This window comes from Salvelinus fontinalis, chromosome 11, assembly GCF_029448725.1.
Source record: "Salvelinus fontinalis isolate EN_2023a chromosome 11, ASM2944872v1, whole genome shotgun sequence".
Lineage (NCBI taxonomy): Eukaryota > Metazoa > Chordata > Actinopteri > Salmoniformes > Salmonidae > Salvelinus > Salvelinus fontinalis.
In genome coordinates this window covers 48,566,297-48,593,796 of record NC_074675.1, presented here as the reverse complement: position 1 = coordinate 48,593,796, position 27,500 = coordinate 48,566,297, and the positions used below count along the sequence as shown (strand labels likewise).

Genomic DNA, 27,500 nt, shown 5'->3' with positions numbered 1-27,500 from the left:
ATCCCCTCCTCTCTACATACAGTATCCCTCTCCAATCTCCTCCTCTCTACATACAGTATCCCTCTCCAATCCCCTCCTCTCTACATACAGTATCCCTCTCCAATCCCCTCCTCTCTACATACAGTATCCCTCTCCAATCTCCTCCTCTCTACATACAGTATCCCTCTCCAATCCCCTCCTCTCTACATACAGTAAAACAGTACGCCAAAATCATAAAGTAATTCGAGGGTGTCAATGACATTTGGGTCTAATACAAGAAATGTCACAAGGGTCCCAACATCTTTTAGGTGTGAAAATGTTTGATACACTTTGAGGTGAACTATCCCTTTGATATGAAAGAGAAGAGTTCAGTGTTAGGGTAGCATACATGTTAGGAAAGCAGTGCGTTAGTCACCTGAGTAACGGCTTTAGTGTTAGTGTTAGCCGAGGAAGCGGAGGAAGAGGAGAGGAGTTTGGATTTGACAGGGCCAGGGGTTTTGTAGTGGCTGGAGGAAGAGGAGGAGGAGGATGATGCCAGGCGACTGGGCTTGGGGGAGTAGCGGGCGGCCAGCTTGGGCGAAGGCATGTTCTCATACAGGTCAGGGTCAGTGTTCTCATACAACACCTCCTCTCTCAGACGTCGCCCTCCGGTGGCAGGGCTGGAGTATAGCGCCTCTGGGTCCTTACGATAGAGGAAGGTATGCAAAGAGGAGAGGAGAGAACGGGAGAGGAGAGAAGAGGAGAGAAGGGGCGAGGAGAGGAGGAGAGGAGAGAAGGAGAGGAGGAGAGGAGAGAAGGGGCGAGGAGAGGAGGAGAGGAGAGAAGGAGAGGAGGAGAGGAGAGAAGGGGAGAGGAGAGAAGGGGAGAGGAGAGAAGGGGAGAGAAGGGGCGAGGAGAGGAGAGAAGGAGAGAGAGGAGAGAAGAGGGGAGGAGAGAAAAGGAAATATAAAGAGAAAGAAAATGATAAGAGAGAAGGGGAGAGGAGAGGAGAGAAGGAGAGAGGAGAGGAGAGAAGGAGAGAGGAGAGGAGAGAAGGGGAGATGAAAATATGAAACAGAGTGAAAAAAGGAACCAGCAAAGGAGACGATAAAAGAAGGGGAGGAGAGGAGAGAAGGAGAGAGGAGAGGAGAGGAGAGAAGGGGGAGGAGAGGAGAGAAGGAGGAGGAGAGGAGAGAAGGAGAGAGGAGAGGAGAGGAGAGAAGGGGGAGGAGAGGAGAGAAGGAGGAGGAGAGGAGAGAAGGGGAGATGAAAATGTGAAACAGAGTGAAAAAAGGAACCAGCAAAGGAGACGATAAAGAAGGGGAGGAGAGGAGAGAAGGGGAGAGGAGAGAGGAGAGAGGAGAGAAGGGGGAGGAGAGGAGAGAGGAGAGAGGAGGAGAGAAGGAGAGAGGAGAGAGGAGAGAAGTAGAGAGGAGAGGAGAGAGGAGAGGAGAGAAGGGGAGAGGAGAGGAGAGAAGGGGAGAGGAGAGGAGAGGAGAGAAGGGGAGAGGAGAGGAGAGAGGAGAGAGGAGAGGAGAGAGGAGAGAGGAGAGGAGAGGAGAGAAGGGGAGAGAGGAGAGGAGAGAAGGGGAGAGGAGAGGAGAGAGGAGAGAGGAGAGGAGAGAAGGGGAGAGGAGAGAGGAGAGAGGAGAAGGAGAGAAGGGGAGATGAAAATGTGAAACAGAGTGAAAAAAGGAACCAGCAAAGGAGACAATAAAAGAAGGGGAGGAGAGGAGAGAAGGAGAGAGGAGAGGAGAGAAGGAGAGAGGAGAGGAGAGGAGAGAAGGGGGAGGAGAGAAGGAAGAGGAGAGGAGAGAAGGGGGAGGAGAGGAGAGAAGGGGGAGGAGAGGAGAGAAGGAGGAGGAGAGGAGAGAAGGAGGAGGAGAGAAGGGGGAGGAGAGGAGAGAAGGAGGAGGAGAGGAGAGAAGGAGGAGGAGAGGAGAGAAGGGGGAGGAGAGGAGAGAAGGGGGAGGAGAGGAGAGAAGGAGGAGGAGAGGAGAGAAGGAGGAGGAGAGGAGAGAAGGAGGAGGAGAGAAGGGGGAGGAGAGGAGAGAAGGAGGAGGAGAGGAGAGAAGGGGGAGGAGAGGAGAGAAGGGGGAGGAGAGGAGAGAAGGAGGAGGAGAGGAGAGAAGGGGGAGGAGAGGAGAGAAGGAGGAGGAGAGGAGAGAAGGGGGAGGAGAGGAGAGAAGGGGGAGGAGAGGAGAGAAGGGGGAGGAGAGGAGAGAAGGAGGAGGAGAGGAGAGAAGGGGGAGGAGAGGAGAGAAGGGGGAGGAGAGGAGAAAAAGAAGAGAGGACGCCAAAGGGTTGATGTTGTTGTTACAGACCAGTGAGTTAGAGCAGGGGAACGTACTTGAAAGTTGCACAATCATTTAATCAGAGGGATGAGCATGGGAAAGAGGGAGCGAGAGAGGATGAGAAACAGGAAGATGTCCCTGATGCAAGCCATCACAATGCAGTGTGTGTGTGTGTGTGTGTGTGTGTGTGTGTGTGTGTGTGTGTGTGTGTGTGTGTGTGTGTGTGTGTGTGTGTGTGTGTGTGTGTGTGTGTGTGCTTACCGTTCCATTGATTGGCACATCATCATAGTGCAGTGCCATTCCAGAGGGACATGCGTAGCTGTTGGCAGGGTTGTCCAGATAAGGGTTGGGAGATACAGCACGTTTACTAGTGAAGCTGAGGAGGACACTGTGAGTTACTATACACGGGACAACACAAGGACAAATGACACCTTCTCCTCATGATCCTAGTAATTTATAGAAATGTAGAGCCATACTGAGGAGGACACTGTGAGTTACTATACACGTGACAACACAAGGAAAAATGACACCTTCTCCTCATAATCGTAGTAATTTATAGAAATGTGGAGCCATATTGGGAATAAGGAGAGATTTTGCCTTTAAGGAATATTATAGCTGTTGTCTCATAGTGTCCCCATCATACAAATAAAAGTCCAATCATTTAGACTTCCAGCTGATATTGAAACTCTTTATCCAGCCCTTTGCTAAGTGTGTTGTGTTATTTTGTGTGGGCAGGAGTGGACTGCACACAGTGCTCTGGTGAAAACAATGCTGGTAAGAGAGTGACTCACATCCTCTGAGGGAAAACATTGATCCAGAGACATGCATTCCTAACTGAACAGGAGGGGTTTTTCAACATCTCATAGTGGACACATACCACCACGCACCCACCCCATCTGTCATACAACGCTTGTCCTTTTCAGGATTTCAAAACACATACACACACGGCCACCATAACATCCACCATATCCACCATAACATCCACCATATCATCCACCATAACATCCACCATAACATCCACCATAACATCCACCATATCCACCATAACATCCACCATATCCACCATAACATCCACCATATCCACCATAACATCCACCATAACATCCACCATAACATCCACCATATCCACCATAACATCCACCATAACATCCACCATAACATCCACCATAACATCCACCATAACATCCACCATAACATCCACCATATCCACCATAACATCCACCATAACATCCACCATAACATCCACCATAACATCCACCATATCCACCATAACATCCACCATAACATCCACCATAACATCCACCATAACATCCACCATAACATCCACCATAACATCCACCATATCCACCATAACATCCACCATATCCACCATAACATCCACCATAACATCCACCATATCCACCATAACATCCACCATATCCACCATAACATCCACCATAACATCCACCATAACATCCACCATACCATCCACCATAACATCCACCATATCCACCATAACATCCACCATATCCACCATAACATCCACCATATCCACCATAACATCCACCATAACATCCACCATAACATCCACCATAACATCCACCACATCCACCATGACATCCACCATAACATCCACTATATCCACCATAACATCCCATCTTTAATCAAATATAGATATTTAGTTTTTCCTTTTTTACACCAGATATCAACATACGAATAACAATTTACAGACAAACACAAACACCGACTACATCTCATCAGCCCAGTACTGCACGCTCACACCCCATCTAGAAGACAAATGACCCCTGTGTGTGTGTGTTTATGTGTGTGTGTGTGTGTGTGTGTTTATGTGTGTGTGTGTGTGTGTGTGTGTGTGTGTGTGTGTTTATGTGTGTGTGTGTGTGTGTGTGTGTGTGTGTGTGTGTGTGTGTGTGTGTTTATGTGTGTGTGTGTGTGTGTGTGTGTTTATGTGTGTGTGTTTATGTGTGTTTATGTGTGTGTGTTTATGTGTGTTTATGTGTGTGTGTGTCTGTGTGTTTATGTGTGTGTGTTTCTGTGTGTTTATGTGTGTGTGTGTGTGTGTGTGTGTGTGTGTGTGTGTGTGTGTGTGTGTGTGTGTGTGTGTGTGTGTGTGTGTGTGTGTGTGTCTCACCAGAACGACTGCTTGGCCAGCTGGATAACGTTTGCGGTAGTCTCTACATCTATGTAATCGTAATGTAAGGCAGCAGGGTCTGTGATAGAGCCTGTTTCAGCTAGCAGCATCCCCAGCCACCGACCCATGACCTCTGAGGAGGACGCCTGGAGAGAACAGGAGGGTTTAGAGAGATCCAGCACTATTTTATATCCAAGTCAAACTAGCACATGACCACAAAGCTACTCACTAGTTGTTAGTGCATTTGATGGTGTGGGACAAAGTTGCCCCTCGGGTGCTGATTTAAGGTTAGATCTGATGATTTGACGTGGCCTAGATCTGAATCTAAGATCAACTTCCACCCATTGACCACCAACCTACCTCCAGTACGGCCACCTCCTGTCCATTGCGGAGCAGGCGGAAGGCGAAGGGGTGTTTGGAGTCCAGTCCAGGGCTGACCTCGCAGCCTCTGAGGGGCAGGCTGGCCGTGTGGGTCTTCAGGTCAGTACGGTCCTTATGAAGCAGGAGCTGGTTGTCCTTCAGACGACACCAACGCTCACGCCAGCGGTTATTGGACAGCACGTTCAGGTAGCCTGTCAGTCAGACAAGACGGACCAGTTAGGATAAAGGGGTGGGGTAAAGTGACCAATGGTGAAACGGCAGACCAGGAAATGGGTGAACAGCTGCAGTTGTGTTGTAAGTCAAGACATTCTACATAGAAACAACAACAATGTATTGGAAGACATTTGAACAGAGCACTGATACGACCAATCCACCCTTGATATAAGTTGTCCTCTACACCCCAGATGTGACATCTAACCCCTAACAGGTGTCTTACCACAGGTGGGTATATCCTCCTCGGCTGAAGATGTCTGTTCGTCAGTGGACGGCTTCTTCTTGCCTAAGCCAATGATCTTAGTGATCTTCTTCCCCGCCCCTTTACCCAGCGTACCTCCCTTCTGACTCTTCTGAGAGTCCTTCTTCCCTTTACCTGAGGGAGAGAGAGAGAGAGAGTTGGTGAGGGAGACAGAGAGAGAGAGTGGGAGAGAGGAAGAGGAAGGTATAGAATGAGAGGGGGAGAGAGAGAGAGAGGAGGGGAGAGAGAGAGAGAGAGAGAGAGAGAGGGGGAGAGAGAGAGAGAGGAGGGGAGAGAGAGAGAGAGAGAGAGAGAGAGGGGGAGAGAGAGGAGGGGAGGGGAGAGAGAGAGAGAGAGAGAGGAGGGGAAAGAGAGTGGGAGGGAGGGAGAGAGAGAGAGAGAGAGAGAGAGAGAGAGAGAGAGAGAGAGAGAGAGAGGAGGGGAAAGAGAGTGGGAGGGAGGGAGAGAGAGAGAGAGAGAGAGAGAGAGAGAGAGAGAGAGAGAGAGAGAGAGAGAGAGGAGGGGGAGAGAGGAGGGGAGAGAGAGAGGGGAAGGTATAGATTGAGAGGGGGAGGGAGAGAGAGAGAGAGAGGAGGGGAAAGAGAGTGGGAGGGAGAGAGAGCGAGAGGAGGGGAGGGGAGAGAGAGAGGGAGAGTGGGAGAGAGGAAGAGGAAGGTATAGAGTGAGAGGGGGAGAGAGAGAGAGAGGAGGGGAGAGAGAGAGAGAGAGAGAGAGAGAGAGAGGGGGGGAGAGAGAGAGAGAGGATGGGAGGGGAGAGAGAGAGAGAGAGAGAGAGAGAGAGAGAGAGAGAGAGAGAGATAGAAAGGAGGGGAAAGAGAGTGGGAGGGAGAGAGAGAGGAGGGGAGGGGAGAGAGAGAGGGAGAGAGAGAGAGAGGAAGGTATAGAGTGAGGGGGGAGAGAGAGGAGGAGAGAAAAAGTGTCTCTGTGTGTCTGAAGATACAATCTGCTGGTCCCTGTTGTTTGGATTAGAGAGGAGAGAAACAGAGGAGAGAGACACAGGAGAGAGACACAGAGGAGAGAGAAACACAGAAGAGAGACACAGGAGAGAGACACACAGAAGAGAGACACAGGAGAGAGACAGAGGAGAGAGACAGACACAGGAGAGATACACAGGAGAGAGAGACACAGGAGAGAGACAGAGGAGAGAGACAGACACAGGAGAGATACACAGGAGAGAGAGACACAGGAGAGAGACAGAGGAGAGAGACAGAGGAGAGAGACACAGGAGAGAGACAGAGGAGAGAGACAGAGGAGAGAGACACAGGAGAGAGACAGACACAGGAGAGATACACAGGAGAGAGACAGAGGAGAGAGACACAGGAGAGAGACAGACACAGGAGAGAGACAGAGGAGAGAGACTGACACAGGAGAGATACACAGGAGAGAGACAGAGGAGAGAGACAGAGGAGAGAGACAGAGGAGAGAGACATAGACAGAGGAGAGAGACAGAGGAGAGAGACACAGGAGAGATACACAGGAGAGGGACAGAGGAGAGAGACAGAGGAGAGAGACAGAGGAGAGATACACAGAAGAGATACACAGGAGAGAGACACAGGAGAGATACACAGGAGAGAGACAGAGGAGAGAGACACAGGAGAGAGACAGAGGAGAGAGACAGAGGAGAGAGACAGACAGAGGAGAGAGACAGACACAGGAGAGAGACATAGACAGAGGAGAGATACACAGGAGAGAGACAGAGGAGAGAGACACAGGAGAGAGACAGAGGAGAGAGACATAGACAGAGGAGAGAGACACAGGAGAGAGACAGAGGAGAGAGACAGACACAGGAGAGATACACAAGAGAGAGACAGGAGAGAGACACAGGAGAGAGACACAGGAGAGAGACACAGGAGAGAGACACAGAGGAGAGAGACACAGGAGAGAGAGACAGAGGAGAGAGACAGAGGAGAGAGACACAGGAGAGAGAGACAGAGGAGAGAGACAGAGGAGAGACACACAGGAGAGAGACACAGGAGAGAGACACAGGAGAGAGACAGAGGAGAGAGACAGAGGAGAGAGACACAGGAGAGCGAGAGAAGAGAGACACAGGAGAGCGAGAGAAGAGAGACACAGGAGAGCGAGAGAAGAGAGACACAGGAGAGCAAGAGAAGAGAGACAAGATGGAGAGAGACACAGGAGAGCGACAGGAGAGAGACAGAGGAGAGAGACAGGAGAGAGACACATGAGAGCGAGAGAAGAGAGACAAGAAGGAGAGAGACAGAGGAGAGAGATAGAGGAGAGAGACAGAGGAGAGAGACACAGGAGAGAGACACAGGAGAGAGACACAGGAGAGCAAGAGAAGAGAGACAATAAGGAGAGAGACAGAGGAGAGAGACAGAGGAGAGAGATACAGGAGAGAGACAGAGGAGAGAGACAGAGGAGAGAGACAGAGGAGAGAGACACAGGAGAGAGACACAGGAGAGAGACAGAGGAGAGAGACAGAGGAGAGAGACAGAGGAGAGAGACAGAAGAGATAGAGAGGAGAGAGACAGGAGAGAGACAGAGGAGAGAGACACAGGAGAGAGACAGAGGAGAGAGACAGAAGAGATAGAGAGGAGAGAGACAGAGGAGAGAGACACAGGAGAGAGACAGAGGAGAGAGACAGAGGAGAGAGACAGAGGAGAGAGACAGAGGAGAGAAACACAGAAGAGAGACAGAGGAGAGAGACAGAGGAGAGAGACAGAGGAGAGAGACAGAGGAGAGAAACACAGAAGAGAGACACAGGAGAGAGACACAGGAGAGAGACACAGGAGCGAGACACAGGAGAGAGACACAGGAGAGAGACACAGGAGAGAGAGACACAGGAGAGAGAGACACAGGAGAGAGAGACAGAGGAGAGAGACAGAGGAGAGAGACACAGGAGAGATACACAGGAGAGAGACACAGGAGAGAGACACAGAGGAGAGAGACACAGGAGAGAGACATACACAGGAGAGAGACAGACACAGGAGAGAGACAGATGAGAGAGACACAGGAGAGAGACAGAGGAGAGAGACACAGGAGAGAGACACAGGAGAGAGACACAGAGGAGAGAGACACAAAGGAGAGAGACACAGAGGAGAGAGACAGAGGAGAGAGACACAGGAGAGATACACAGGAGAGAGACACAGGAGAGAGACACAGAGGAGAGAGACACAGGAGAGAGACATACACAGGAGAGAGACAGACACAGGAGAGAGACAGATGAGAGAGACACAGGAGAGAGACAGAGGAGAGAGACACAGGAGAGAGACACAGGAGAGAGACACAGAGGAGAGAGACAGAGGAGAGAGACAGACACAGGAGAGATACACAAGAGAGAGACAGGAGAGAGACACAGGAGAGAGACACAGGAGAGAGACACAGGAGAGAGACACAGAGGAGAGAGACACAGGAGAGAGAGACAGAGGAGAGAGACAGAGGAGAGAGACACAGGAGAGAGAGACAGAGGAGAGAGACAGAGGAGAGACACACAGGAGAGAGACACAGGAGAGAGACACAGGAGAGAGACAGAGAAGAGAGACAGAGGAGAGAGACACAGCAGAGCGAGAGAAGAGAGACACAGGAGAGCGAGAGAAGAGAGACACAGGAGAGCGAGAGAAGAGAGACACAGGAGAGCAAGAGAAGAGAGACAAGATGGAGAGAGACACAGGAGAGCGACAGGAGAGAGACAGAGGAGAGAGACAGGAGAGAGACACATGAGAGCGAGAGAAGAGAGACAAGAAGGAGAGAGACAGAGGAGAGAGATAGAGGAGAGAGACAGAGGAGAGAGACACAGGAGAGAGACACAGGAGAGAGACACAGGAGAGCAAGAGAAGAGAGACAATAAGGAGAGAGACAGAGGAGAGAGACAGAGGAGAGAGATACAGGAGAGAGACAGAGGAGAGAGACAGAGGAGAGAGACAGAGGAGAGAGACACAGGAGAGAGACACAGGAGAGAGACAGAGGAGAGAGACAGAGGAGAGAGACAGAAGAGATAGAGAGGAGAGAGACAGGAGAGAGACAGAGGAGAGAGACACAGGAGAGAGACAGAGGAGAGAGACAGAAGAGATAGAGAGGAGAGAGACAGAGGAGAGAGACACAGGAGAGAGACAGAGGAGAGAGACAGAGGAGAGAGACAGAGGAGAGAGACAGAGGAGAGAAACACAGAAGAGAGACAGAGGAGAGAGACAGAGGAGAGAGACAGAGGAGAGAGACAGAGGAGAGAAACACAGAAGAGAGACACAGGAGAGAGACACAGGAGAGAGACACAGGAGAGAGACACAGGAGCGAGACACAGGAGAGAGACACAGGAGAGAGACACAGGAGAGAGACACAGGAGAGAGACAGAGGAGAGAGACAGAGGAGAGAGACAGAGGAGAGACACAGGAGAGAGACACAGGAGAGAGAGACACAGGAGAGAGAGACACAGGAGAGAGAGACAGAGGAGAGAGACAGAGGAGAGAGACACAGGAGAGATACACAGGAGAGAGACACAGGAGAGAGACACAGAGGAGAGAGACACAGGAGAGAGACATACACAGGAGAGAGACAGACACAGGAGAGAGACAGATGAGAGAGACACAGGAGAGAGACAGAGGAGAGAGACACAGGAGAGAGACACAGGAGAGAGACACAGGAGAGAGACACAGAGGAGAGAGACACAGAGGAGAGAGACACAGGAGAGAGACACAGGAGAGAGACACAGGAGAGAGACACAGGAGAGAGACAGAGGAGAGAGACAGAGGAGAGAGACAGAGGAGAGAGACAGAGGAGAGAGACAGAGGAGATAGACAGAGGAGATAGACACAGAGGAGAGAGACACAGGAGAGAGACACAGAGGAGATAGACAGAGGAGATAGACAGAGGAGATAGACACAGAGGAGAGAGACACAGGAGATAGACAGAGGAGATAGACAGAGGAGATAGACAGAGGAGATAGACACAGAGGAGAGAGACACAGGAGATAGACAGAGGAGATAGACACAGAGGAGAGAGACACAGGAGATAGACAGAGGAGATAGACACAGAGGAGAGAGACACAGGAGATAGACAGAGGAGATAGACAGAGGAGAGAGACACAGAGGAGAGAGACACAGGAGAGAGACACAGAGGAGAGAGACACAGGAGAGAGACACAGGAGAGAGACACAGGAGAGAGAGACACAGGAGAGAGAGACACAGGAGAGAGACAGAGGAGAGAGACAGACACAGGAGAGATACACAGGAGAGAGACAGAGGAGAGAGACAGAGGAGAGAGACAGAGGAGAGAGACACAGGAGAGAGACAGAGGAGAGAGACACAGGAGAGAGACACAGGAGAGAGACACAGGAGAGAGACACAGGAGAGAGACACAGACAGAGGAGAGACACAGGAGAGAGACATAGACAGAGGAGAGAGACACAGGAGAGAGACAGAGGAGAGAGACAGAGGAGAGAGACAGAGGAGAGACACAGGAGAGAGACATAGACAGAGGAGAGAGACACAGGAGAGAGACATAGACAGAGGAGAGAGACACAGGAGAGAGACAGACACAGGAGAGATACACAAGAGAGAGACAGAGGAGAGAGACACAGGAGAGAGACAGGAGAGAGACACAGGAGAGAGACACAGGAGAGAGACACAGAGGAGAGAGACACAGGAGAGAGAGACAGAGGAGAGACACACAGGAGAGAGACACAGGAGAGAGACACAGGAGAGAGACACAGGAGAGAGACAGAGGAGAGCGAGAGAAGAGAGACAAGAAGGAGAGAGACACAGGAGAGAGACACAGGAGAGAGACACAGGAGAGCGAGAGAAGAGAGACACAGGAGAGCGAGAGAAGAGAGACACAGGAGAGCGAGAGAAGAGAGACAAGAAGGAGAGAGACACAGGAGAGAGACAGGAGAGAGACAGAGGAGAGAGACAGGAGAGAGACACATGAGAGCGAGAGAAGAGAGACAAGAAGGAGAGAGACAGAGGAGAGAGATAGAGGAGAGAGACAGAGGAGAGAGACACAGGAGAGAGACACAGGAGAGAGACACAGGAGAGCAAGAGAAGAGAGACAATAAGGAGAGAGACAGAGGAGAGAGACAGAAGAGAGAGACAGAGGAGAGAGATACAGGAGAGAGACAGAGGAGAGAGACAGGAGAGAGACAGAGGAGAGAGACAGAGGAGAGACAGACACAGGAGAGACAGACACAGGATGAGACAGAGGAGAGAGACAGAAGAGATAGAGAGGAGAGAGACATAGGAGAGACAGAGGAGAGAGACAGAGGAGAGAGACAGAGGAGAGAGACAGAGGAGAGATAGAGAGGGACATAGGAGAGAGACAGGAAGGAGAGAGACAGGACAGAAGGTTTCTGAGGCAGTGGTTCAAAATTCCCCACGAATGATGTCATCATAGTGAGACATCTTATGCTCTGAGTCTGGAGTGCTTCTGCACGCTGACACACACACACACACACACACACACACACACACACACACACACACACACACACACACACACACACACACACACACACACACACACACACATCTCTTCGCAGCCCTGCATCAATCACTACTCAGATCCAGTTACCATGATAGAGATGATATCTGCCATGGCGACAACTTCATTACATATGTGGCCATTTGTTCCCAAACACGGCTATTGTTTCTCTAGACACACACACACACACACACACAGCAGACCCCGGGGCTAAGGTAGGAAACCAGACACACAGATGTGAAAGAGCTTCACTTTTTAAAGGGATGATTATTATAATTTGTTCCTCTTTTTTTCGGAGAAAGACTGGGGGAAAACTCTCTGATCAGGCTAAGTTGATTCCACTGAATCAAGGCCGTTAGTTACCAGCCATGGAAGGAATGTGGATGATTAAGCTGAAAAAGAAGCTTTGGAGACTGGTTTTTCCCCTCAGAAAGAGCTGGGGTGAAATGGTGTGAGAAGGGCGGGTGTGTGGTCGTCATTTAGCCTGGAGATGCAGTACTAGAGATATGGGGTGATGTCACCAGCCACTGGTGACATAAAATATGGACTGAGAGGATTGGAGCTGTGTGAACAATATGGACTGAGAGGATTGTAGCTGTGTGAACAATATGGACTGAGAGGATTGGAGCTGTGTGAACAATATGGACTGAGAGGATTGTAGCTGTGTGAACAATATGGATTGAGAGGATTGGAGCTGTGTGAACAATATGGACTGAGAGGATTGTAGCAGTGTGAACAATATGGACTGAGAGGATTGTAGCTGTGTGAACAATATGGACTGAGAGGATTGTAGCTGTGTGAACAATATGGACTGAGAGGATTGTAGCTGTGTGAACAATATGGACTGAGAGGATTGTAGCTGTGTGAACAATATGGATTGAGAGGATTGGAGCTGTGTGAACAATATGGACTGAGAGGATTGTAGCTGTGTGAACAATATGGACTGAGAGGATTGTAGCAGTGTGAACAATATGGACTGAGAGGATTGTAGCTGTGTGAACAATATGGACTGAGAGGATTGTAGCTGAGTGAACAATATGGACTGAGAGGATTGTAGCAGTGTGAACAATATGGACTGAGAGGATTGGAGCTGTGTGAACAATATGGACTGAGAGGATTGTAGCTGAGTGGACAATATGGACTGAGAGGATTGGAGCTGAGTGGACAATATGGACTGAGAGGATTGTAGCTGAGTGAACAATATGGACTGAGAGGATTGTAGCTGAGTGAACAATATGGACTGAGAGGATTGTAGCAGTGTGAACAATATGGACTGAGAGGATTGGAGCTGTGTGAACAATATGGACTGAGAGGATTGTAGCTGAGTGGACAATATGGACTGAGAGGATTGGAGCTGAGTGAACAATATGGACTGAGAGGATTGGAGCTGAGTGGACAATATGGACTGAGAGGATTGTAGCAGTGTGAACAATATGGCAGATATTCAACCTGGTCTATCAGAGGGCAAAGTGGAGCTGTATCATATTACCCAATCCTCTTAGTTCTACATGAAGGGTCTATGGGGTAGAGGCTAGGGGTCCCTTTGGAATTGGGCAAAAAATAGTTGGAGAATGACAGTAGGGGAACAAAAGTGGTTGTCAAACTGCATTACCCCTCCAGTCCTCCAGAGGGGGATATCATAAACTAATTAGAGGGAATGCAATGAACGCCTGAACTTAAACAGATCGAATTACAGCAAACTGTCAAAACACATCAGTCAGAGATCCCCAATTGAGCTCATTTAAGAGAAAAAGGTTGTGCACATATTTCAACAACAATCATGGTTTCCCCCAGCTGTTAAATGCAAACTATTAGACACACGTCTATTCAGAGCTGAGTTAGCAATCCCCTACAGGCCAGGGATTTACTGCTGTTGGGTAACCACACACACACACAGAGAGAGACAGAGAGAGACAGAGAGAGACAGAGAGACAGAGAGACAGAGAGACAGAGAGACAGACAGACAGACAGACAGACAGACAGACAGAGTTCTCAGTGTTCCAGACCCCTCCCTGGTTTCACCTTGGTCCTTACAGTCGGTGACGGTGTGTCCGTTCTCATTGGGCGGCTCTCCGTCTGAGCTCGGCCTATCACACATAACCTTCTGGAATGGAAAAGATAGTACACAGTTAAGATTTCAGAGCATTAGAACTGTCAGCAGGACAGACAAACACACACAACCACAGACAAACACACACAACCACAGACAAACACACACAACCACAGACAAACACACACAACCACAGACAAACACATACAACCACAGACAAACACATACAACCACAGACAAACACACACAACCATAGACAAACACACAAAACCATAGACAAACACACACAACCATAGACAAACACACACAACCATAGACAAAGACACACAACCATAGATAAACACACACAACCATAGATAAACACACACAACCATAGACAAACACACAAAACCATAGACAAACACACACAACCATAGACAAACACACACAACCACAGACAAACACACACAACCACAGACAAACACACACAACCATAGATAAACACACACAACAATTCATAAACACACACAACCATACATAAACACACACAACCATACATAAACACACACAACCATAGACAAACACACACAACCATAGATAAACAAACACAACCATAGATAAACACACACAACCATAGACAAACACACACAACCATACATAAACACACACAACCATAGACAAACACACACAACCAGAGCTAAACACACACAACCACAGACAAACAGACACAACCATAAACAAACACACACAACCATAGACAAACACACACAACCATAGACAAACACACACAACCACAGACAAACACACACAACCACAGACAAACAGACACAACCATAGACAAACAGACACAACCATAGACAAACACACACAAACATAGATAAACACACCCAACCATAGATACACACACCCAACCATAGACAAACACACACAACCACAGATAAACACACACAACCATAGATAAACACACACAACCATAGACAAACACACACAACCATAGACAAACACACACAACCACAGACAAACACACACAACCACAGACAAACAGACACAACCATAAACAAACACACACAACCATAGACAAACACACACAACCATAGACAAACACACACAAACATAGACAGACACACAACCATACATAAACACACACAACCATACATAAACACACAACCACAGACAAACACACACAACCACAGACAAACACACACAACCACAGACAAACACACACAACCACAGACAAACACATACAACCACAGACAAACACATACAACCACAGACAAACACACACAACCATAGACAAACACACAAAACCATAGACAAACACACACAACCATAGACAAACACACACAACCATACATAAACACACACAACCTTAGACAAAGACACACAACCATAGATAAACACACACAACCATAGATAAACACACACAACCATAGACAAACACACAAAACCATAGACAAACACACACAACCATAGACAAACACACACAACCACAGACAAACACACACAACCACAGACAAACACACACAACCATAGATAAACACACACAACCATTCATAAACACACACAACCATACATAAACACACACAACCATACATAAACACACACAACCATAGACAAACACACACAACCATAGATAAACAAACACAACCATAGATAAACACACACAACCATAGACAAACACACACAACCATACATAAACACACACAACCATAGACAAACACACACAACCATAGCTAAACACACACAACCACAGACAAACAGACACAACCATAAACAAACACACACAACCATAGACAAACACACACAACCATAGACAAACACACACAACCACAGACAAACACACACAACCACAGACAAACAGACACAACCATAGACAAACAGACAAACACACACAAACATAGATAAACACACCCAACCATAGATACACACACCCAACCATAGACAAACACACACAACCACAGATAAACACACACAACCATAGATAAACACACACAACCATAGACAAACACACACAACCATAGACAAACACACACAACCACAGACAAACACACACAACCACAGACAAACAGACACAACCATAAACAAACACACACAACCATAGACAAACACACACAACCATAGACAAACACACACAAACATAGACAGACACACAACCATACATAAACACACACAACCATACATAAACACACAACCACAGACAAACACACACAACCACAGACAAACACACACAACCACAGACAAACACACACAACCACAGACAAACACATACAACCACAGACAAACACATACAACCACAGACAAACACACACAACCATAGACAAACACACAAAACCATAGACAAACACACACAACCATAGACAAACACACACAACCATACATAAACACACACAACCATAGACAAAGACACACAACCATAGATAAACACACACAACCATAGATAAACACACACAACCATAGACAAACACACAAAACCATAGACAAACACACACAACCATAGACAAACACACACAACCACAGACAAACACACACAACCACAGACAAACACACACAACCATAGATAAACACACACAACCATTCATAAACACACACAACCATACATAAACACACACAACCATACATAAACACACACAACCATAGACAAACACACACAACCATAGATAAACAAACACAACCATAGATAAACACACACAACCATAGACAAACACACACAACCATACATAAACACACACAACCATAGACAAACACACACAACCATAGCTAAACACACACAACCACAGACAAACAGACACAACCATAAACAAACACACACAACCATAGACAAACACACACAACCATAGACAAACACACACAACCACAGACAAACACACACAACCACAGACAAACAGACACAACCATAGACAAACAGACACAACCATAGACAAACACACACAAACATAGATAAACACACCCAACCATAGATACACACACCCAACCATAGACAAACACACACAACCACAGATAAACACACACAACCATAGATAAACACACACAACCATAGACAAACACACACAACCATAGACAAACACACACAACCACAGACAAACACACACAACCACAGACAAACAGACACAACCATAAACAAACACACACAACCATAGACAAACACACACAACATAGACAAACACACACAAACATAGACAGACACACAACCATACATAAACACACACAACCATACATAAACACACAACCACAGACAAACACACACAACCACAGACAAACACACACAACCACAGACAAACACACACAACCACAGACAAACACATACAACCACAGACAAACACATACAACCACAGACAAACACACACAACCATAGACAAACACACAAAACCCTAGACAAACACACACAACCATAGACAAACACACACAACCATACATAAACACACACAACCATAGACAAAGACACACAACCATAGATAAACACACACAACCATAGATAAACACACACAACCATAGACAAACACACAAAACCATAGACAAACACACACAACCATAGACAAACACACACAACCACAGACAAACACACACAACCACAGACAAACACACACAACCATAGATAAACACACACAACCATTCATAAACACACACAACCATACATAAACACACACAACCATACATAAACACACACAACCATAGACAAACACACACAACCATAGATAAACAAACACAACCATAGATAAACACACACAACCATAGACAAACACACACAACCATACATAAACACACACAACCATAGACAAACACACACAACCATAGCTAAACACACACAACCACAGACAAACAGACACAACCATAAACAAACACACACAACCATAGACAAACACACACAACCATAGACAAACACACACAACCACAGACAAACACACACAACCACAGACAAACAGACACAACCATAGACAAACAGACACAACCATAGACAAACACACACAAACATAGATAAACACACCCAACCATAGATACACACACCCAACCATAGACAAACACACACAACCACAGATAAACACACACAACCATAGATAAACACACACAACCATAGACAAACACACACAACCATAGACAAACACACACAACCACAGACAAACACACACAACCACAGACAAACAGACACAACCATAAACAAACACACACAACCATAGACAAACACACACAACCATAGACAAACACACACAAACATAGACAGACACACAACCATACATAAACACACACAACCATACATAAACACACAACCATAGATAAACACACACAACCATAGATAAACACACACAACCATAGATAAACACACACAACCATAGACAAACACACACAACCATAGACAGACACACAACCATACATAAACACACACAACCATACATAAACACACACAACCATACATAAACACACACAACCATAGACAAACACAAACAACCATAGATAAACACACACAACCATACATAAACACACACAACTATAGATAAACACACACAACCATAGACAAACACACACAACCATAGACAAACACACACAACCATAGATAAACACACACAACCATAGATAAACACACACAACCATAGATAAACACACACAACCATACATAAACACACACAACCATAGATAAACACACACAACAATAGATAAACACACACAACCATAGACAAACACACACAACCATAGATAAACACACACAACCATAGATAAACACACACAACCATACATAAACACACACAACCATAGATAAACACACACAACAATAGATAAACACACACACTGTACACACAGAGAATCTAGGAGAGCATCTGCAACATGTTATGTATGAATAATTAGACTAGGCTTCTATGTACTGTGCCAGCTAGGGAGCGGTTTGTCATAAAACCCCTCCTGCGCTGCCTGATTTTCCACCACTGTACACACACACACACACACACACACACACACACACACACACACACACACACACACACACACACACACACACACACACACACACACACACACACACACACACACACACACACACACACACACACACACACAGTACAGTAAGGCTCCAACATATCCAGTAAGTTGACCTGTTTTCTCCAGACTTGTGAAATCTAATAACACACCCTAACCCCTTACCTCCCTGTACACACCCTATCCCCTCACCTCCCTGTACACACCCTATCCCCTCACCTCCCTGTACACACCCTATCCCCTCACCTCCCTGTACACACCCTATCCCCTCACCTCCCTGTACACACTGTGCCACAGCTGTAATTAACTGCTATCTGGCACAACAATTACAGCTTTTACTGCAATGTGCTGCCCTGGTATCCTCTGGTGCTGCCCTGGTATCCTCTGGCGCTGCCCTGGTATCCTCTGGTGCTGCCCTGGTATCCTCTGGTGCTGCCCTGGTATCCTCTGGTGCTGCCCTGGTATCCTATTGTGCTGCCCTGGTATCCTATTGTGCTGCCCTGGTATCCTATTGTGCTGCCCTGGTATCCTATTGTGCTGCCCTGGTATCCTATTGTGCTGCCCTGGTATCCTATTGTGCTGCCCTGGTATCCTCTGGTGCTGCCCTGGTATCCTCTGGTGCTGCCCTGGTATCCTCTGGTGCTGCCCTGGTATCCTCTGGTGCTGCCCTGGTATCTTATTGTGCTGCCCTGGTATCCTATTGTGCTGCTCTGGTATCCTATTGTGCTGCTCTGGTATCCTATTGTGCTGCCCTGGTATCCTATTGTGCTGCCCTGGTATCCTATTGTGCTGCCCTGGTATCCTATTGTGCGGCCCTGGTATCCTATTGTGCGGCCCTGGTATCCTATTGTGCGGCCCTGGTATCCTATTGTGCTGCCCTGGTATCCTATTGTGCTGCCCTGGTATCCTATTGTGCTGCCCTGGTATCCTCTGGTGCTGCCCTGGTATCTTATTGTGCTGCCCTGGTATCCTATTGTTCAGCCCTGGTATCCTATTGCGCTGCCCTGGTATCCTCTGGTGCGGCCCTGGTATCCTATTGTGCTGCCCTGGTATCCTATTGTTCAGCCCTGGTATCCTATTGCGCTGCCCTGGTATCCTATTGCGCTGCCCGGGTATCCTATTGCGCTGCCCTGGTATCCTATTGCGCTGCCCTGGTATCCTATTGTGCTGCCCTGGTATCCTATTGTGCTGCCCTGGTATCCTATTGTTCAGCCCTGGTATCCTATTGTTCAGCCCTGGTATCCTATTGTGCTGCCCTGGTATCTTATTGTGCTGCCCTGGTATCCTATTGTTCAGCCCTGGTATCCTATTGCACTGCCCTGGTATCCTATTGCGCTGCCCGGGTATCCTATTGCGCTGCCCTGGTATCCTATTGCGCTGCCCTGGTATCCTATTGTGCTGCCCTGGTATCCTATTGTGCTGCCCTGGTATCCTATTGTGCTGCCCTGGTATCCTATAGTGCTGCCCTGGTATCCTATTGTGCTGCCCTGGTATCCTATTGTTCAGCCCTGGTATCTTATTGTGCTGCCCTGGTATCCTATTGCGCTGCCCTGGTATCCTATTGCGCTGCCCTGGTATCCTATTGCGCTGCCCGGGTATCCTATTGTGCTGCCCTGGTATCTTATTGTGCTGCCCTGGTATCTTATTGTGCTGCCCTGGTATCCTATTGTTCAGCCCTGATATCCTATTGTGCTGCCCTGGTATCTTATTGTGCTGCCCTGGTATCTTATTGTGCTGCCCTGGTATCCTATTGTTTAGCCCTGGTATCCTATTGCACTGCCCTGGTATCCTATTGTTCAGCCCTGGTATCTTATTGTGCTGTCCTGGTATCTTATTGTGCTTCCCTGGTATCCTATTGTGCTGCCCTGGTATCCTATTGTGCTGTCCTGGTATCTTATTGTGCTGCCCTGGTATCTTATTGTGCTGCCCTGGTATCCTATTGTTCAGCCCTGGTATCTTATTGTGCTGCCCTGGTATCCTATTGTGCTGTCCTGGTATCTTATTGTGCTGCCCTGGTATCTTATTGTGCTGCCCTGGTATCCTATTGTTCAGCCCTGGTATCTTATTGTGCTGCCCTGGTATCCTATTGTTCAGCCCTGGTATCCTATTGTGCTGCCCTGGTATCCTATTGTGCTGCCCTGGTATCCTATTGTGCTGCCCTGGTATCCTATTGTGCTGTCCTGGTATCTTATTGTGCTGCCCTGGTATCTTATTGTGCTGCCCTGGTATCTTATTGTGCTGCCCTGGTATCTTATTGTGCTGCCCTGGTATCCTATTGTGCTGCTATTATGGCACAGAGAGGAGGGGGGCCCCTATGGCAACATATAGAAATCTCCTCCTCCAGTCGTCCTTGGTGAGAAATTACAGTAGCAGTGTGTGTGTGTATGTGTGTGTGTGTGTGTGTGTGTGTGTGTGTGTGTGTGTGTGTGTGTGTGTGTGTGTGTGTGTGTGTGTGTGTCCTTACCTTCATGTTGATGTGTTTGTATACATGTGTGCATGCATGTGAGTGTTTTTGTGCGTTTTGAGTTTTTAAGAGTGTGTGACTTGCCGGTGTGTGTAAGTGTGTGTTCATGTGCCTGAGCTGCTGTTGTGTTCCTTACCTTCTCCAGGTCGGGCTTGTGCACAGGAGACCCTGCTACATCTGAGTCACAGCCATTACTGCACACCTCCCTCATCACCTGGAGGAAGAGGAAGACCAAACACAAAGGAGGATTCTAGGACAGGACTGTTCATGTTCAACTGGTTACGATGCATCAGTTACATCCAGAAAGACTGAAGGTCTTGAAGAAGCCATGTCAACATCTTTAAAGTCCAGAATGTGTTGCCTACACTACATCCCCCTCCCCTGTGTTAAAGGTATTAGATCACACAATGGATCACAGAACAGAATACAGCACATACAGCAAGACTGACGGCAAGACTGACGGCAAGACTGACGGCAAGACTGACAGAAAGACTGACGGCAAGACTGACGGCAAGACTGACGGCAAGACTGACAGAAAGACTGACGGCAAGACTGACGGCAAGACTGACGGCAAGACTGACGGCAAGACTGACGGCAAGACTGACGGCAAGACTGACAGAAAGACTGACAGAAAGACTGACAGAAAGACTGACGGCAAGACTGACGGCAAGACTGACAGAAAGACTGACAGAAAGACTGACGGCAAGACTGACGGCAAGACTGACGGCAAGACTGACAGAAAGACTGACGGCAAGACTGACGGCAAGACTGACGGCAAGACTGACAGAAAGACTAACGGAAAGACTGACAGCAAGACTGACGGCAAGACTGACGGCAAGACTGACGGAAAGGGGGAGATCAAGACTGACAGCAAGACTGACGGAAAGACTGACGGCAAGACTGACGGAAAGACTGACGGCAAGACTGACGGCAAGACTGACGGCAAGACTGACAGAAAGACTGACGGCAAGACTGACAGAAAGACTGACGGCAAGACTGACGGCAAGACTAACGGCAAGACTGAACAAAAGACTGACGGCAAGACTGACAGAAAAACTGACGGCAAGACTGACGGCAAGACTGAACAAAAGACTGACGGCAAGACTGACAGAAAAACTGACGGCAAGACTGACAGCAAGACTGACGGCAAGACTGACAGCAAGACTGACGGCAAGACTGACGGCAAGACTGACGGCAAGACTGACGGCAAGACTGACGGCAAGACTGACGGCAAGACTGAACAAAAGACTGACGGCAAGACTGACAGAAAAACTGACGGCAAGACTGACGGCAAGACTGAACAAAAGACTGACGGCAAGACTGACAGAAAAACTGACGGCAAGACTGACAGCAAGACTGACGGCAAGACTGACGGCAAGACTGACAGAAAGACTGACGGCAAGACTGACAGCAAGACTGACGGCAAGACTGACGGCAAGACTGACAGCAAGACTGACGGCAAGACTGACAGCAAGACTGACGGCAAGACTGACGGCAAGACTGACAGCAAGACTGACGGCAAGACTGACGGCAAGACTGACGGAAAGACTGACGGAAAGACTGACAGCAAGACTGACGGCAAGACTGACGGCAAGACTGACGGAAAGACTGACAGCAAGACTGACGGCAAGACTGACGGCAAGACTGACGGCAAGACTGACAGAAAGACTGACAGAAAGACTGACGGAAAGACTGACGGAAAGACTGACGGAAAGACTGACAGGAACAAGGCAACAGGTATACAGATTAGTGTACACTACTTGACCCATAGGGCTCTGGTAAAAAGTAGTGCACTGTATAGGGAATAGGGGGCCACTTGGGACACAGCCCTGCTGTCATGTAACACACCCATTCAAAGTGACTGACATATCTAGGGATGACCACACTCTGCACGGGGACGTGGACCGGCTGCCAGTTTGGATTCACATGACTTGGCAGGACCTCCAATCTGGCAACCCGTCAACACCAGAACCCCCACTGTATTGAGTCGGGTACCATTGACACAGTGAATGAATGATTGATGATGCTAAGCTAGGCTAACCAGCCAGGGGTGACTAGGGGACTACTGTGGAGACAGGCAGTCAGGACACACACGTACGCTTACACACACACACACACACACACACACACACACACACACACACACACACACACACACACACACACACACTTACACAAACAGACCACCAAAAACAGCCAATACCCATCTGTATAATATTTACAGTATTTACAATATTAACAGTGATTATAGAGAGACTGAGTCTTAACAGAGATTATAGAGAGACTGAGTCTTAACAGTGATTATAGAGAGACTGAGTCTTAACAGTGATTATAGGGAGACTGAGTCTTAACAGTGATTATAGAGAGACAGTCTTAACAGTGATTATAGAGAGACTGAGTCTTAACAGTGATTATAGGGAGACTGAGTCTTAACAGTGATTATAGAGGGACTGACTCTTAACAGTGATTATAGGGAGACTGAATCTTAACAGTGATTATAGAGGGACTCAATCTTAACAGTGATTATAGAGGGACTGAATCTTAAGAGTGATTATAGAGGGACTGAATCTTAACAGTGATTATAGAGGGACTGAATCTTAACAGTGATTATAGAGGGACTGAATATTAACAGTGATTATAGAGGGACTGAGTCTTAACAGTGATTATAGAGAGACTGGGTCTTAACAGTGATTATAGAGGGACTGAATCTTAACAGTGATTATAGAGGGACTGAATATTAACAGTGATTATAGAGGGACTGAGTCTTAACAGTGATTATAGAGAGACTGAATCTTAACAGTGATTATAGAGAGACTGAGTCTTAACAGTGATTATAGAGAGACTGAATCTTAACAGTGATTATAGAGAGACTGAGTCTTAACAGTGATTATAGAGGGACTGAGTCTTAACAGTGATTATAGAGAGACTGAATCTTAACAGTGATTATAGAGGGACTGAATCTTATGACATCACAATACCCCATAAGGACAAAATGAAAACAGGTTTTTTGAAATTTTAGAAAATGTATTAAAATAAAAAAAACAGAAATACCTTATGTAAATAAGTATTCAGACCCTTCTATTCCTCTAATCTATATGTTACCCCAGTAGAGAGGAAGAAGAGGAGCGCTAGAGACAAAGGGGAAATAAGGGAAGACAGAGCAAAAGAGAAGAAAGAAGAGCTGGAACAGATTAGAAAAGATGAGCAACACAACATGTTGATTCTATAAACAGGTCTTTAGCAACACAACATGTTGATTCCTTAAACAGGACGTTTATATGTCTGGATTTCACATTCGTTTTGGAGTGCCTCAAGGCTCCGTTCTAGTCCCGTCTCTATTTACTAACGCAGTCTTACATTACTCGCTACAGGGACATCGTGTTGGACATGTTATTGGATTCTTATCCTCTGACTAGGGTGGGATAACCAAGATTTTTTACTTCCATTATTCATTCTTTAATGTGAAATTCAAGAGTGATTATTTATCGAAGCTCTGCGTCTCTGGATGGAGGAACAGAGTAGGAGAGAAAGAGAGAACGAGAGATAAAGAGAGGGAGAGAGCAGGAGAGAGAGAGATAGAGAGCAGGAGAAAGAGACAGAGAGTTAAAGAGTGCGCGATAAAGGAAGAGAGAGAAATAAAGACAAAGAAAGCGATAGAGAAACAGAGAGCTTTTCCCCAGCGCTCCTAGGCCACGTCCAGTCCTAATATCCAAACACATACTCTACACTAATCTGTTTGGCTCTGTGAGGTGCGCAAACACCCCCAGGCGTAATTGTATGCTGAGCTGGCCAAAATATTATCTCCTCCCTCACTGTACAGTTAATAACGCAAGGGGAACACATGTGCCTTCAATCCAATTCCTGTAGTCCAGGCCCCCGTTTCGGGGTACGTTGAACCGTGGCCAGCCGGGCCACATAATTGGGCGTGCTGATTGCAAGCCTCATTGGGTTAGATGTTAATCACCTGAAGCAGAGAGTTTGTTTGGGGTGAGGTTGAAGGGTATTGGTTTATTCCGTGTTCACATTTATTGGTTCAATGTGTTTTTATCGTGCATGTTTTCAGACACCTGACCAAATATGCGTCAATGTCCCGTCTCGAGCGATAATTACGGATGTTGTGGTTTTTTTATTCCTTCGCTGGTTGGGTTTGTATATTTGTGCAGTCCATTGCGGCTGCTAGCAGGTACCTCGGCGCTACCCTAGTGTGCTGTTAAGCAATAAACAAAGCTAATTAACATGTAGAAGGAGTAATCAAATCAGAACAAAAAATAGACTGTTTCCTTTTAATTCCCTTATTTCTGCAAAAAAGCTCCTGTAGGGACCGACTATTTACACGTAATAGGGTTGGGAAAGCAAATATGACTGGCTGTTGTTTCCATCGGCAGTCTGCTCTGGACGAAATAGCAGCCCGCTCGGTTTTTAACGGGGCCTCTCTGACCGGGTTATTCACAGATTGAGGGGCTGTATGAAAAAGGCCGGGTCCAAGCTCAGTTACAAAGGGCCCTTTCGGTAAACTGGAGGCTGGGGAAGTTCGCTGGCGGGAGCGGTGAAAAGGGAAATGAGGAAGGAGAAGGGCTCTTAAAATAACTGCACAAGGATAAACAATGGTTGTGTCTGTCTGTCTGTCTGTCTGTCTGTCTGTCTGTCTGTCTGAATTTAACCCCCCATGGCCTCTTCCATACTGGTGATTGAAATAGAATAGCTCAAAGGCGATGGTATGGGAATGACATGTGGGGCAGAGTGGAAAAGGAAAAAGAAGTCAGCAGGATGCTTTACTTTGAGGTCTCCGGGAGAGAAACAGAGGGGAGATCTGAGAGAGACTGTTTCACAGATACTAACCAAACATCCTGACACCAGAAACACCTGTTCAAAATAACCCTCTGGCCCCTAACGCAATATCAAGAAGAAGACTCCGCCCGCTAGGGCAGAAATAGAGAATTTATTTTCATACAGGACCAAAGGAGTCGCTCCCCAAGAAAAACAACCAGTGGCCTACTGTACCTTTGGACAAGCATACCACGAGATTAATCGTTTTTTTATTCTCTCAAAAATATCCAGCATCTTCCTCCAGGATTTACAGTGAATTTACTCCATCCTGTTTTCACCCCCCAAGAGTACCCTGGACTGGAGGATCTCTCCCCACAGTACCAGTCTGTTCCTGCTCATTTAGCCAACATGCCATTGTCTTGTCAACAATGAGGGATCCTCAAATGCCCCTATTAGTCTCCGTCGACAACAGTGTCACGGTAACATTGGGACCATTGTCTGATAGAAAACCATTGTAATTGGTGTCTGGGGTTATTGTGCTACCCTGATCCACTCGGACTACAATAGTGTACTGCTGTAACATCATCATCTGTGTGTCAGGTTATTGTGTTACCTTGAGCCACTCCTCAGCCTGCTCTTTGCTCTGCACGGCCAGGACCAGGGCATCTGCCCCCTGGTGGACAATCTTCAGCTCGTCTTTCTTCTTCTTGCCGTCCTTGGGGACATGTGTGATGCTACAGCCTGATAACAGCAGCTCCATCTGGGGCGTCTGGTCTTTAGATGACTTGTAGCACTAGAGGAAGAGAGAGGGAGGAGAGAGGAAGAGAGAGGAAGAGAGGAGAGAGAGAGGATAGAGGAAGAGAGAGGGAGGAGAGTGGAAACGAGAGGAAGCGAGAGGGAGGAGGGGGGGAAAGAGGAGATGGAGGAGAGAGGAAGGAGGGAGGAAGGAGGGAGGAGAAAGGGAAGAGAGAGGAAGGAGAGAGGAGAGAGGAAGCGAGAGGGAGGAGGGGGGGAGAGAGGAAGAGGTCAAAGAACCGGTGGATTAAGTCTTTCAAATACACATGGCTATGACCGTCTCTGGGTGCATGTGATTATTCAAGTGTGTGCGCCTGTTTTTGATACTTATTTATTGAGCTAATTTTCAGTATTTGACAGGTAAAGGACAACTGACACTCTACAAGCACATGTCTGTGAGCACAAGCAGTCATCCACAACACACCAGCATGGTCTGTGAGGAATTATGACGTTGCAGGGGGTAGACGATACAGAGGGTGACAGAGTGTGTGTTCTTGTATGTGATGCTGACAGTGCGTGTCTCTGTATCATGTGTCCGTACCAGCAGCTTGTTGTCCTTGATGACACAGAGCAGCTTGGTCCACTGGCCGAAGCGTTTCTTGCGCAGCAGGAAGGCACAGATACGCGCGTCCTTGACCAGGTCCATGGACGCCTCCTCGCTAGGCCACTGGTGACGCATCTTCTTCCCTCTGTTCCCCTTCCCATCCTCCTCCTCCTCGTCATACGACTCATACGAACTGCTCATCTGGTCAGAATCATAGTCTGAGTGATAGACGACCAGGTAGAATGTGTTAGATATTGAGTGGTTATAT

At 47.4% G+C, this 27,500-nt stretch overlaps 1 protein-coding gene across 3 annotated transcripts in view; it reads right to left on the bottom strand.

The window, feature by feature from the left end:
* The window catches only part of afap1 (actin filament associated protein 1), a 173,301-nt gene that overhangs the window by 14,834 nt on the left and 130,967 nt on the right, over positions 1-27,500 (bottom strand). For 2 of the 3 annotated variants that reach the window (XM_055938949.1, XM_055938948.1), the window contains exons 5-13: positions 27,230-27,450; positions 26,507-26,686; positions 21,263-21,340; positions 13,691-13,772; positions 5,201-5,353; positions 4,744-4,955; positions 4,384-4,529; positions 2,514-2,628; positions 395-661 (exon numbers count right to left, since the gene is read on the bottom strand). In XM_055938949.1, the coding sequence (XP_055794924.1) occupies positions 395-661; positions 2,514-2,628; positions 4,384-4,529; positions 4,744-4,955; positions 5,201-5,353; positions 13,691-13,772; positions 21,263-21,340; positions 26,507-26,686; positions 27,230-27,450 (1,454 nt within the window). The remainder of the gene's footprint in view (positions 1-394; positions 662-2,513; positions 2,629-4,383; positions 4,530-4,743; positions 4,956-5,200; positions 5,354-13,690; positions 13,773-21,262; positions 21,341-26,506; positions 26,687-27,229; positions 27,451-27,500) is intronic. The other variant, XM_055938950.1, reaches the window with a different exon arrangement.